Here is a 13,528-nt window from a genome sequence, read left to right on the forward strand (position 1 = left end):
CTGGCCCCCAGTGCCACATCCAGGCTTTGTTAAACACACCAGGGATGGGGACTGCACCACCTCCCCGGGCAGCCATTCCAGAACTTTATCCCCCTTCCTGTGAAACCCTTTTTCCTGCTATCCAACCTGTATTTCCCTTGGTGCAGCTGGAGGCTGTGTGCTCTGGTTGTGTCAGTGCTGCTGGAGACAGAGCCCAGCCCCAGCTGAGCACAGGCACCTTTCAGGAGCTGTGCAGAGTGATGAGGGCACCCCTGAGTCTCCTTTGCTCCAGGTGAGCACCCCCAGCTCCCTCAGTGGCTCCTCTCAGGGTTTGTGTTCCCAGCCCCTCTCCAGCCTCGTTGTCTCCTCTGGCCGCACTCGAGCGTCCCAAAGTCCTTCCCAAGCTGAGGGGCTGGAATTTGACTCGAGGTGTGCCCTCACCAGTGTCCCCAGTCAACATATTCCTGTTGATTTGAGAAACTTCTGCATCTTGACCTGGCCCTGTGGTTGAAGAGAAGCCATAAAATCTTGAGAGCAGAGGGCAGTGCAGACCCAGCCCTCCCTGTCCTGCAGGACAGACCCCAGCAAGTCTGTGCCAGGAGCAGAGTGACACATCCTCCACCAGCAGGAAAATGACAGCATCGACCACAGAAGTAGAACAGCAGGTTAGAGGGAGGACAGAAGGTCATTAGCTGGCAACTGTTACCTCACTGACCCTCAGCCTGCCTGGTCCTTGAAAACTTCCTGCATAATAACTCCAGGGGAGACCAATTCCAGTCGAAAGCCTTTGCTTACCTTATTATCTTGTGTCCCAATTATTATAATGTCTTTTCCTACTGTCCTGACAGCTCCAGTTGATCCTGCTATTAATGAACAAGGCTGTTGCAAAGATTGCTTTCATCATCAGTTTTCTTTCATTTTTCTCTATTTTTTCTTCCTTCTTTTTCATTTTTACCTTCACTTTCAAGGCCTTTTCTAGCTTATTCTCTTCCTCTGTCCTGTTTCTTGCAGAAATTCCTCTGATCAACCAGCAATGCCAGTCCCCATGATTTAATTGCTGCCTTTTCAAACATTCACTCTGGAACCCTACTTTGCTGCCCTTCACATTTTAGCTGGGCAGTGCCACTTCTGCAAAGGCAGTTTGTTCACATCCTCCTGCATGTTCTCCCTTCAGGCTGTGTTAGCACAGCCCCAGGTAACTGTGAGACTGCTGGGACACTGATCTGGCTCCCATCACGCTGGCTGATTTCCCCTCAGAGTGCTCCTGCACTGCTCCCTCTGCTTGCAGCTGCCATTTCTTTCCTTAGGATATGACATTATCTGGGGCAGAGACCACCACTCTGCTCTGTGTTTATGAAGTCTCTGATGAAACCAAATTCTGCTTCATTCTTTGGTTTGCAGGAGCTGTGATATTAAACAGCTCACATGTGAAAGGAGTGGGCTGGATTTGATGGAAGATCACCTGATGTATATAATTGCACACAATCACAATCACAGCAAGAACTGGGTTGGTTTTGCTCATGCTGTACCAAGGTGAATCCATATGATAACAGTTGGATTTTCATAGAATCAAAAAATCATAGAATCACAGGATGGTCTGGGTTGGAAGGGACCTTAAGGATCATCTCATCCACCCTCCAGCCATGGGCAGGGACACCTTCCACTGTCCCAGGCTGCTCCCAGCCCTGTCCAGCCTGGCCTTGGGCACTGCCAGGGATCCAGGGGAGGCACAGCTGCTCTGGGCACCTGTGCCAGGGCCTGCCCACCCCCACAGCCAGGAATTCCTTCCCAGTATTCCATCTTACCCTGCCCTCTGGCAGTGGGAAGCCATTCCCTGTGTCCTGTCCCCCAATCCCTGGTCCCCAGTCCCTCTCCAGCTCTCCTGGAGCCCCTTTAGGCTCTGGAAGGGGCTCTGAGCTCTCCCTGGATCCTTTTCTTCCCCAGGTGAGCACCCCCAGCTCTCCCAGCCTGGCTCAGAGCAGAGGGGCTCCAGCCTCATGGTTAACTCAGTGTCCTTCTCCAATTTCAGGAGCATGCACAGTTATTTGTAACACACTTTCAGATGTTTCTCATTGCAGAGAAATAAGTTTTCAAGAAGAATCACAACATTGGCAGTTACTATGCACTTATACACATAAATATTCATTCTCTCGTCCCTTTCACATGCAGTTTTAAGAGATTTTCAGGAAATCTGAGGGAAAATGAATGTGCAGGTAATTTAACTCTTTTCCCCGTGTTTTTTTAACACAGAAAACTTTGGAATTCGCTGTCCAAGGCAGCGCGCGTTGCGCCCCCTGCTGCGCGCGGGGGGAACTGCGTGTGAGCAACTCCGAAATGACCCAAATTGTTTTAAACGCAGAAAGGGGCAAAATCCAAATATCGGGCAGATCTACCGAAGGATTTAAAGCAGAGGAAATAAAGTTCATTGAAGCAGCGTGCCTTGAAGGGGAAAGCTCCTTGTGAAAGAGAGGAGGAAAAAGCAAGCTGTGACAAATGGAAAAATTATCAGATGTAAATACAGAAAATTAAGTCAATTTTTTCTGTTGGTTTAGCAGTGGTACTTTGCTCTTTGGCACTGTGTATTTGGTAAATACTCTGAGCAGGACATTCACAGCATTTTCTTTCTGAGAAGAATAGCATGTTCTCAATTGTTTCATGTTGTGGCGAAAATTCATGTTTCAAATACAAACAGAGAAATTTCATAAAACAAAAATAAACAAACTATTGGAGATCCCAGCAGTAAGAGCTTGACATAACCCAACTTCTCTCAGAGCTTCAAATGTCCCTCACTCCCCCTCACAGGCTATGAGTCAGCAGGGGAGGAGGATACTTAGATTAGAAACACCAAACTGTGGAACAATCATTACACAAATGTTATTTTGGTTGCTCTTCAGATGCTCCTGCAGTTAAAATCTGCTAAATTAGGAGAACTGCAGTGATCAGAACCTCAGCTGATACCTGTCGAGTTCTGACTGAATGTCCCAAACTTGCAGCGCCCCAACAAGGCTTCATGCCACCCAAAAACCTGATTTATGAGCCCCTTGTCACAAATAAGAAGAGGAATCATCATTTCAGCCTTCCTGCAGAGCTGGCACTGAGTGCTGTCTCTGCTGCTTTTGGTTAGCTGGTAATTGGAAGACAACAGGAATCAGATCAAACGGGGCCCTGAAGTCCCAAGTTTCAGGCCAGATCATCGTCTGTGTAAACTGGCATGAGGTTGGTACCTCACTGGGGGCACATTCCAATGCCAATGTCACTCCAAAACGGCTCATTTTGCCTTGGAATGATTTTGCTGTAACTATCAGGAGTCTTTGGTACGCAGAAATGTCCATGCTCCAGTGACAAACACGAGCCTCAGAGTGACAGTTCTATTATTCAACCCAATTTTGCATTCCAAATATCCTCATCCTCTACAGATGCTGAGAATACTGTTTTCCCCACCACCATGGGTCCCATCAGGAGATGCTCTGCAGAAGCAGCCAGAGAGGAGCCTGTGTGGAGCAGAAATTGCCATCTGAATCCCTGCATTATGCCCCCAACGCAACATGTGATGCTTGTTTCAGCCTTTATTAGCAGCCACACAAGGAAGCTTTTATCTTCTGTTTACTGGGATGGGAATAAACACAAAGAGTTAATATGTAACCATCCTTTTGTGGGTTTTTAAGGGCAGAGCCCCGGCCCGGGGGCACTCGGGACGTCGGGGACTGGCAGGATGCACCCCCTGGCACTGCTCGGCTGCCTCGTGGCTCTGAGCCACTGCGCTCTGGCGTCCAAAGGTGAGTGCCTTCCACCTCCTAGGGACAGCCCCATCCTCAGGTGGGAATGGGGGAAACTGGAGAAAACAACGGGATTTTAAAGCCTCTAGATAATTCTGATCAAGAGTTTTGAACAGGGCTTTTCTCTGAGAGTCTTTCTTCTCTTTTCGCTTTCCATTCTTCCCTCTGTCTCTTCCTGTGGTGAGGTGAGTGGCTGTGTACAAAAGCATAAAACGAAGGAAAGCAGAAGAAATGCTGACAGATGTTGTGGGAGCCAGCTGCCTAGGTGCCAGGGGGGAACTGTGTGTGCCAGGAATTAACCTGCTCCATCCCTGCTCGCCCCTCCATGCCTGCACAGCTCCTGCCTCGCTTTTCTCCTCCTTTCCCCCACGCCAAGAGCTCGGGGCACTGTCTCATGTCTCCTCTCCCTGTGTTTGCCATTTATTTCTCCATCCTGAGCTCCCTGTCCCTCTGTGCCCTCCCCTCGATGGCAGCAGGAGCCTCTCTCCATGTCCTCAGCAGGAGCTCAGGCTGCACCCTCCGTTCCTCCCTCGCTGTTCCCTCCTGTTCTCACCCTCTGGCTGATGAGCTGTTCCTGCTGTCACCGTGTTAAAGCTGTTTGGGAAGCAGAGCTGGCTCATGAAACAGAGGGTCTACCCCAGTGAACAGAAAAGTTGGGGAAAAAAAGGAGTTTAATTACAAGAAAAAATACCTGATTTCAGGCTGACCCCCACCAAACGGATTTGGATTAAAAATGTAAGGCATTTGTTTGCTTCCAAGTCCTTCTCACCCTGTTTCATCCAAGGCAATTTATTGTAATTGAATTCACAGAATTCACAGAATCACCAGTTTGGAAGAGACCTTCAAGACCATGGAGTCCAACCCAGCCCCAACCCCTCAGCTGACCCCTGGTCCCCAGTGCCACATCCAGGCTTTGTTAAACACACCAGGGATGGGGACTGCACCACCTCCCCGGGCAGCCATTCCAGAACTGTATCCCCCTTTCTGTGAAACACTTTTTCCTAATATCCAACCTATATTTCCCTTGGTGCAGCTTGACTCAATTTGTCAAGCTGCACCACCTTCATAAATCTATTTTGGAGGAAAAGTAAATTTTAGTTTAAAAAGTGACACCAAATCTAACTGGGACCATTGGTAGAGCTGCTGAGGAGAAGAAGAACCACCACATTTTTTTCTGGCTAATACTTATGATAGCCATCAGCTGCCTCAGGAAGACAAAAGCTCAGGGCAGGGAGATACTATAACTCATACCAATAGAGAATCCTCTGCTTCAAGCTGAGAAATCAAACAACTCTTGTAAATTCCTTTCCTCCAGTCTGTCCCAGGCCACCAGAAGTGTTGTTTGCCACACTCAATGTAGACAAAAAGGTGTATGAAGTGGGTGAGGAAGTGGAGTACACCTGCCGGCCCGGGTTCATGCCCAACAGTGGGCAGAGGAAGTACACCTGCCTCCCGACGGGCAAGTGGGCCTTCAACACCCTGCTCTGCCTCCGTGAGTACCCCTGCCCTGCTCCTGTGTGCGTGGGTCTGAACGGGTGTTTCACAACCCGCGGCAGGAACCGGATGGATTTCAGCAGGTCTCTACCCAGTGGCTCTTCCCTCATTTGTTGGAGGATAACAGTGTGTGGAAGAGGGGTGGTGATGGAAAGGATCTTCCCATCTGTGCCCCAGACCTGCCCTTCAGCCCCTGCTCCTGGATGGGGATGGAGTTTGGAGCAGGACATGGGGAACCTTCACCCACCCCAGGCCAGCAGTGCTCATTCTCTAACAAGTGCTGCTTCATAACCCCTGCATTTATTGCATCCCTCTGAGCATTTCCATCATTTCATTGCAGACAACTTACATTCCCAGGCAATCGAGTGTTAAAAAGGTTTAATCCCAAAAACTTGTATTTTGATGGAAATGTAGAACAGCCAGATTTGTGGAATGTAGTACATGGGAGTGGAGAAATGTGAAAGCCACCAGGATGAACCTTTATGATCTACTTGTTCCAACTACAATGAAATTAATATGTCATGCCTCATGAAACAATACGATCTTTTTTTAATATTTAATAAACAGCAAAGAGATGTCCTCCTCCTCCACCCCTGCAGAATGGGAAAATGGATTTTGAAGAGTTTCAGTACCAGAGTACTGTCACTTTTTCATGTAATCCAGGGTAAGTGTTCCCTTCCCCATGCTCCTAAATAAACAACCTAAATCACATTGCAGTATCACCCACTGCCATACTACAAGACAGAGAACATTGAAAGGTGCATACAAAAACTCATCTATATTTCAGAAATCACTAAAAAAGCCTTTCTGGTGATCCACCTCTGTTCAGTCTTGGCTATAATATTATGGGGCTTTGCTACTCCAAAGAAAAGTCTTACAAATACGGAAGCCATCAAAATAGCAGAGATTTTATGCAAAAATTTATTTTGGACTGCTTTCCCCTGCTTTTCAAATCCTCTTATTACATCATGAGATGAAATCCTACAGCACAGAGTAGATAATCTCCATCAAAGTTATGCTGTTGGGCTCTGAGGACTGGAAATTGTGTTTCTATGCCTTTCCAAGCTCAGTAAATGAAAACACGAGGTTAATCCTAACTTACCTGCAGTAAATGCACTTTTTCTCAGGGCTACTCATTAGCTTTAGGAAAAAAGGATGCATTTAAAAAACTAGTTATGGTAAATGTAGGAAAGCATTTGATAGTAGCATGTATTTAATTGTACTTGGGTAATTACTGACAAAACAGGGCTCACCTGGAAGGTCACAGGTGAGACACAGCCTAGAGCTCACTGAAAAGTGTCAACAGCCTCAACAACCTCCTTCTGTAAAAGAGGAGCAAGATAAGGAATAAATAAATTCAACTATGACACCAAGTGGCAATGGGACTTGATTTGATTTTGTTAATTCTAATTTACTGGTTTTCAGCTGTGTGATACTGAAATGCCTGACACATGATGAATATTTATTTAAAACTCAGAGTAGATGTTAATAGTGTGAATACAGAGGATGGGAGAGAAGTGTGTTATGTGCATATGGAAATTGAAATGTCTGGGATTAAAATACAGCAATGCACCTCAGTGACTTTAGTTCTTAAGAGCACTGAGTTCTTTCCAATATTTGGTCCTAACTGCCATAATTAACTGGGAACTCCTCCCAAGAAACCATAACATTTGCATTAGCAATCACAGATCAATATTTGCTATTTACATACATCCATAGTATTAATCAGTTGTAGAAATTAACATGTAAAACAGAATATAAAGTTGAAACAACAAAACATCTTGTGGTATCAAACCTTCTGCCTGGGTCTTTGCAATATTTGGATATTAACAGTTTTTCAGATCTGATTATAAACTTCCTTTGAGGTCAGGAACTGTTAAATTAGAGAAGGATTTCAGAGCTAGATTCTTAATTCTGTTTATGAGAAATGACAGATCTTTGATGGATCTCCCTGCTTTGATAACCAGGTCTGTTTGTTTCCAGCTACAACCTCGTCGGGTCAAGAACGAGCCAGTGCATGGCAGATGGAAAGTGGACTGGAACTTTTCCCCAGTGTCAACGTATGTGTTTCAATAAATAAATATCCTTATTCTTATTCCAGAAATATTCCTTTCTGTTGCTCCCAGTTATAGATACTCTTACTCAGAAGTCTCCTCTAGTGCTGTGCAAAAGCTGGTTAGGAAAAATCAAGCAGAATGCTGCATATTTGGTTTTCTATGTATGGGTTTTAGAGAAATACAGTTGAAAGGTCTGAACAAAAGGTCGGGATCAGGGATGCTATTTACAGCTGGAGGTAAGATGCTTATCCACTCAAATTCCTCCTCCCTGTGTATAAAAAGAGGATATTGTCATGCCTTTGTACTTATGCAGGGTTTTGCTATAACCTATCCTGCAAAAACACTTGACTGAAAAGCAGTAATATTATCTGAAAAATCCAGCAAAACTCATGAATTCCATACTCTGAGGCCCCTCTGACACTTTTAATTGAAATTATATTTTGCCAGCTATGATTCCACGTGGGTTCATTTAGTCATAAGAACGTTGCTCCTCTGATTCCACAATTATTTGATCTTTAAGATTTCATTTTCTCAATGCTGTGCTTTTGTAGCGGTGACTTGTGCTCCTCCCTCGCTCCCGGAATTTGGGGTCCTCTCTTTCCGTCGCCTAAATCCTGGAAATGTCTCTCATTTCCTGGACACAATCCAGTTTGAATGTGTCCCTCCTCTCGCCCTGATTGGGAATGAGACAGCCACCTGCACGGCCAATGGCACCTGGAGCAGCATTCCAGTGTGCAAGGGTGAGTAACTCACTTTTATCCACGCCAAAAAATATTCCTGAGAATTGCATATACAAAACTAAATGAACAACAATATTTTGATTTTTTTTTTTTTTTACAACTGTAATTGCAAACATACAGCACAACTCCTCTGCAGCTGAATTCTGCAATCATTCAGGCTCATGGATCAAGGAGATTGCTAACCCATGGCACATAACATGGGATTGACAAAACATTTGCTGCAGGTGTAAAGGTTATATAAATAAACCCTGCTAAACATGGTGCACATTGGGGAACCTGAGCCTGGCCTCCAGTGTGCAGCCAACATTTGAAGTGCTCAGATTCATCTAAGAAACAGCCAACCTTGCCCTCAGTCCTAAAAACTTCCCTGCTTTTAGTTAAATTACACCACATTTAAGTCATGTTCTAACCACAGATTGCAATGGATGTGTACTTAAAACAAGTAATGTTTATTTATTTGTTGTGGTTTTTAAGCTGTCTTTCCCCTGGCTGTGTTTCCTGTGAAAGAGGCCACAATGAACCCCCCGTGAAAGTTTTTGTACGTTTTTCAGGACTATAGCTGTCTTTTTGACCTGTGACACTGCTAAAGCTTTGGGTTTGGTTTTGTCCCCCAGCTGTCACCTGCCCCACCCCAATAGGAATAGAGAACGGGTTCATAGAGTTTGCTGTGCGCAGAACCTACCACTACAACGAGAGCGTCAGCTTTGGCTGCCAGCCCGGCTTCGTCATGGAGGGATCCAAACATTCCCGCTGTGAGAGCACTGGAAACTGGTCCACAAAGCCAGCCTGCAGAGGTGAGCACACCCCATCCCCAGAAAGCAGGGATCCAACTGAGCTCTTTCACCTGAGCACTGCTCTGACTGCTGAGCTGTCCCTCCTGTGTGCAAGAGCTGTGCTCAAAAGGAAGCCAAAAAAGGAATTGCAAGGCCCTGATAATCTAAGGCCTCTCCCAACCCTGAATGTTGTATGACATTGATGTATCTGGATTGACTTCAATAATCAGCCATGTAACTTTATTCTGCCTGAGTATTTCCTCTCCTCTTCCTATTTCATGTCATTAGAAATTACACTGAGGCTGGATTTTCACTGGAAACTTTTGACCCTGTGCTTCAGGGTCTGAATTTCTTCAGCATTTTAATACCAGCAGAAGTTCTGTCCATATGTAAGACACATTTTTCATTCCCAAATGTCACATACACAGAATTCTGCTGGGATCTGATTGAACCCCTTTTCAAACCTGCTCCTTATAACCATGATTTTTTCCAGCACCATGTAAAATACCAGTTAAGAAAGCTGTAGTATTGTACAACGGTGAGAAGAAGAGAGTTCAGAACGACCTGAAGGATGGCATTCTGCATGGGGAAACTGTATCCTTCTTCTGCAAGAACAAGGAAAAATCCTGTGCCTACACTGTAGATGTGGCATGTGTGGATGGCAACTTCACCCTCCCTGCCTGTTTTAAAGGTACGAGCCAGGCTGCTCACAAACCAGCTGCTGGTGGGGGGAATTACAACTGCTTGAGTGTGGGGGACAATGTCATAATTCATCTTCAAGCCCTACTTGAGTGGCTATTTGAATTACTGGGTATTTGAGTTATTGTGTATTCTGGAAGAAAATGGCCTGAGGACAGAATGCCCAGCAAGAATTTTCCTTTGGCTGTGTCAGAGCCCTGCTTTAATTCCCGTCCTGTTCTAGAAGAGGCTACTTAAAGATGTTACTAGCCCAAAGAAAAGGCCATATGTAAAGTATTCTGGGATTTCCCAAATCCTTGGATCAGCACCTTCTTTAGTGACAAAAAGCCTGAACACTGCTGCAGGTTTGAGAACCTGACATATCCCTCCCATTCTGGTGAATTATTCACACCTTATGCTGATCAGGAAAACACCTTGGACCAAGAGTGTTGAAAAGCAGCTGAGAGCTGTGGGGAGGAATTCATGCTGGAGGAACAGCTTCACAGGCACTCAGGCTTTTAGAATAAATAAATAGGCATTACCAACTCTGCTAGCAAGAGGAAATGTTTCACACTTGTTTTGTCAATATTCCTTGCATAGGATTTTCCTTCTAAGTTTTAGTTTCATTTCTAAGCAAAAGAAAAGCACAGCCTATCCATGATGAAATGGTCTCTCCTCACATTTGGCTTCTGATGCACTAGCTGATGCTGTAGCTCAGCTTTATTAAATAGAAAATAAAAGTGTATTTCTTCCAACAGTTTCATTATGATGCAAAGATTGACTGCTCACCTCGCTGTTGTTTTCAGCTATCACATGTTTCAAGAATTTAACCCAAGTTCTTCGCTTGTCTCCAACAGAACGTGGCTTTTTCTCAACTCTGGTGAAGAAAGACCCCTCAGAGATGAAAGCATGTGAAGATGAAGCCTGAAGCAGAGAAATAACCCAGTACTAAATTTCTGCCTTACTGAGACAGAACATTCCATACACAAGAGGAAAACGTAGGTCCTGTGGGTGTAACTTGGGTCTTGCAAACGTAACTCAGGTCCCGTAAGTGTAAATTTCCAGGTGAACTCTGGAATCTGTGAATGCTTTCTTCCCTCCCACCTTCCCCTCCAGTCTCTTCCACGAGCTACAACACATCATTTCAGCCATTAACTTCCATTCTCTGCCTTCTTCCAATTCCCTGCACCAGCGCTTCTCTCTCCACATTTCCAACATTTATGCAGCTGTAAATGTCCTCCTCAAGAGCAGTTGCTTTACAATAAAGTGATTTTCAGCCACTAGTGTATTCTTATTTAATATTACCTAATCATCAATCAGATCCTTTAGCTCTAGACTAATTTATAGCAGGAGGCCTTAATCATTAGTAATTACTGGGTTCTGATTCCATTATCACTCCCCTCTGACAGGGAGGGAACCTTTAATTACAGATAGGCAGAGGGTCATGAGCCTGGGATGTTCCAGAATTTACGTAAGTAGAGAGACTGAGATTTCCAAATGAGTTTAGAAGCCAAGAATCCAACCATGATTTAAACATCAGCAGCATCAGATAAAGGGATTTTTAAATATTTCTAACACACAAAAAAAAAAAAAAAAATTGCTTCAGTTAGTAAGACTACTTACATTTTAGAGATTTTAACTTCACCTGAAACTGTTTTAAACCACTGTTAATTTTTACCTCTGTTTCAATATTACACAATATAATTGCTTCAGTTTTGATTTTTTTTTGCTGTTTTTTTTTTTTTTTAAGAGAACTGTACACCATTGAGCAACAGTTCTGATCTCTGATCATTAAGTAGCTCTGAAGTAAACTGTACTTTTAATTTGATTTATGATACAGGCAGCTTACTGGTATGATCCAGTCTGGCAAGTTTTGTGCTTATGTCTGTATTTTCATTCAGAAAAAGTAATTATAATTTCAACATACTAGAAAGTGATAGAGAAATATTTGTGGTACACTTACAATAAATTGTCATGAGTCATACAGGGTTCCCTCCGCAATTTAAAAGCCTTTTCTTTGATAAAAAGCATGAGCTCCACAGTAAGTAATAATCCACTGCAGAACTTTTAAAAGGACCATTTAACATTAAGATCAAGCTACTTGTAACATGGTAGAGAGCTGCCATCAAAGAACTCTAAACATATTCTAATTATCTTTTTTCTTTTTTTTTTTTTGTAAGACTGCATATGAATATTTTAATAGTATGACTGATATAATTCGTCCTTATGCTTCCTATTTTTAAGGAGAGATTGAGGCAGCTATTATTAAGTATTTAGTACTTTGTACTCAGCAACAATTTAATTTTCTATGCAGACACAGACAAATTCATGCTGGCAACTGAAGTGGGTATTTTGTTGGTGCAGTGTGTGCCATATTTTGGTTGAACACATTAAGGTGGGATCCTCAAATGAAGTTTGCAGGCCAAGATACCCATAAGTCCTTCTAACACATGCATAGCTCAGCTGGCAGGAGCCAATTAATTTGGAAATCCAGTCTAAATGTGGTGTGGATCCATCTCTGGGATCAGGATGTTCAGGACAGTTGCTGAGATACCAAACACTGTTTAATATTAACTCGTGTGTCACAGCAAAACCTATGAAGTTGGCGTAAGCAAACTTAGCATTCACTGCCACCCAAATGCAGCTTGCCCCTGAAATGATTTGTGTTTTGCACAAAAAACAGCTGCCCCGGGAAAACTGAGGTTTTTCTAAGGAAATGTTCCCGGTTCTACTTACCCATGCAGCAGAATAATGACTGAACAAATCAGTCCTGCTTCCTCACTGGATGTGAAGCACTGGAATACTTGAAAGGATCACCCTTAGGAGCCAATGTTCACATGCTGAATTTATTATCTACTCTCCTGAAGCAAGAAGAGGGAGAAAAAAAATCTGTGACCTGTTAACTCTTTGAAGTAGTGAGGTGTTTGTGAATCACAACTTTCCAGACATGAAAGATTTGCTCAGAAGGGCTGAAAAATAATGTCTTGCAACTCGAAGTGTTCCAGAAGCTGGTATGAGGCAGTGAGACCTGCCTTCTTTTTTTTTTTTTCTGTACTTTTGAGATGTTTGAAAAATGCCTTAAGCTGTGTTCATGTTACTTGTGGCAACCTGCCAAGACAGTTAAAGAGATAAGAGAACACGGTAAAATGTGGGGAGAAAAAAGTATTGAATATGTTTTGCTTAAATGACCATATTTTTACAATTCAAATTGGGAATTTGTTCTGTATTCTGGTTGGGATATCTTTGTGTTCTGGATCAGTGTGTCTACAGGGATTTCCTCAGGAGGGCCATCAGTGCTTCTCATGTCCAGGCTGCACCTTTGGATGGAGACAAGACCTAGTCTCACTTCCTCAATCTTTTGTTTTTCTTTCTGTTTTTTGGACAGAAGTTATGCAATTGTCAAATCACTTCAGGTAGGCTCCAACCTCTCTGGCCACCCTGAATGTGGGTCTGCCTTGGGAAGCAAACCCAGAAACTGGATCTATTCCATCAGGAAATTTCCCCTGGAGTAGTGGTTCCAGTCATAGATTTTGCTTGGCCTCGTGCTCTTTTGATCATGTTCCAGCAAATTCAGTTTTTCAAAGTACTTTGTGATGAGTATGACAGAGATATACTCAAATCTGAAGGCACATGCAGAAACACAGCAGCCTTACTCTGCTGCAAAAATCTACCATGGATTTAACACAGATGAAAAGTGTCCCATATTCCAATATATATCAAATGACAACTATTTTAAATTTGGAATTTCAAGACAATAAATCATCCTTGTAATGTACTCTTGAGATTCTACTGCAGTTGAAATACTCCATCACTGATTTCTGCACTGCTTCTGTGCAAATGTGGGTTTAAGGCACCAGAGCAGGCCCCAGTGTAGCTGTCAGATCTATCACCCAATGAGCCCTAACAAGGAATCATTCCTGCTGAAGATTAGCTCAGAAATCAAAGAAAACAGCCAATTTCCTACTGTACATGTAAGGGTTTCTTGTTTGATCTGTATGTGCATCTGAATCAAACTCAGAAGTGTTGAAGAG

General features: G+C 43.7%; 1 protein-coding gene across 1 annotated transcript; it reads left to right on the forward strand.

Moving 5' to 3' along the window:
• Positions 1-3,668: 3,668 nt before the first annotated feature.
• APOH (apolipoprotein H) lies at positions 3,669-10,777 on the forward strand. The gene is made up of 8 exons (XM_041409215.1): positions 3,669-3,755; positions 5,071-5,247; positions 5,817-5,913; positions 7,233-7,309; positions 7,858-8,046; positions 8,661-8,840; positions 9,313-9,510; positions 10,355-10,777. Exons 1-8 carry the CDS (start codon positions 3,692-3,694, stop codon positions 10,423-10,425), a joined length of 1,053 nt encoding a protein of 350 aa, XP_041265149.1. The 5' UTR covers positions 3,669-3,691; the 3' UTR covers positions 10,426-10,777.
• The last annotated feature ends 2,751 nt before the right edge of the window (positions 10,778-13,528 follow it).

This window comes from Onychostruthus taczanowskii, unplaced genomic scaffold (assembly GCF_017590055.1).
Source record: "Onychostruthus taczanowskii isolate IOZ18803 unplaced genomic scaffold, ASM1759005v1 scaffold30, whole genome shotgun sequence".
Lineage (NCBI taxonomy): Eukaryota > Metazoa > Chordata > Aves > Passeriformes > Passeridae > Onychostruthus > Onychostruthus taczanowskii.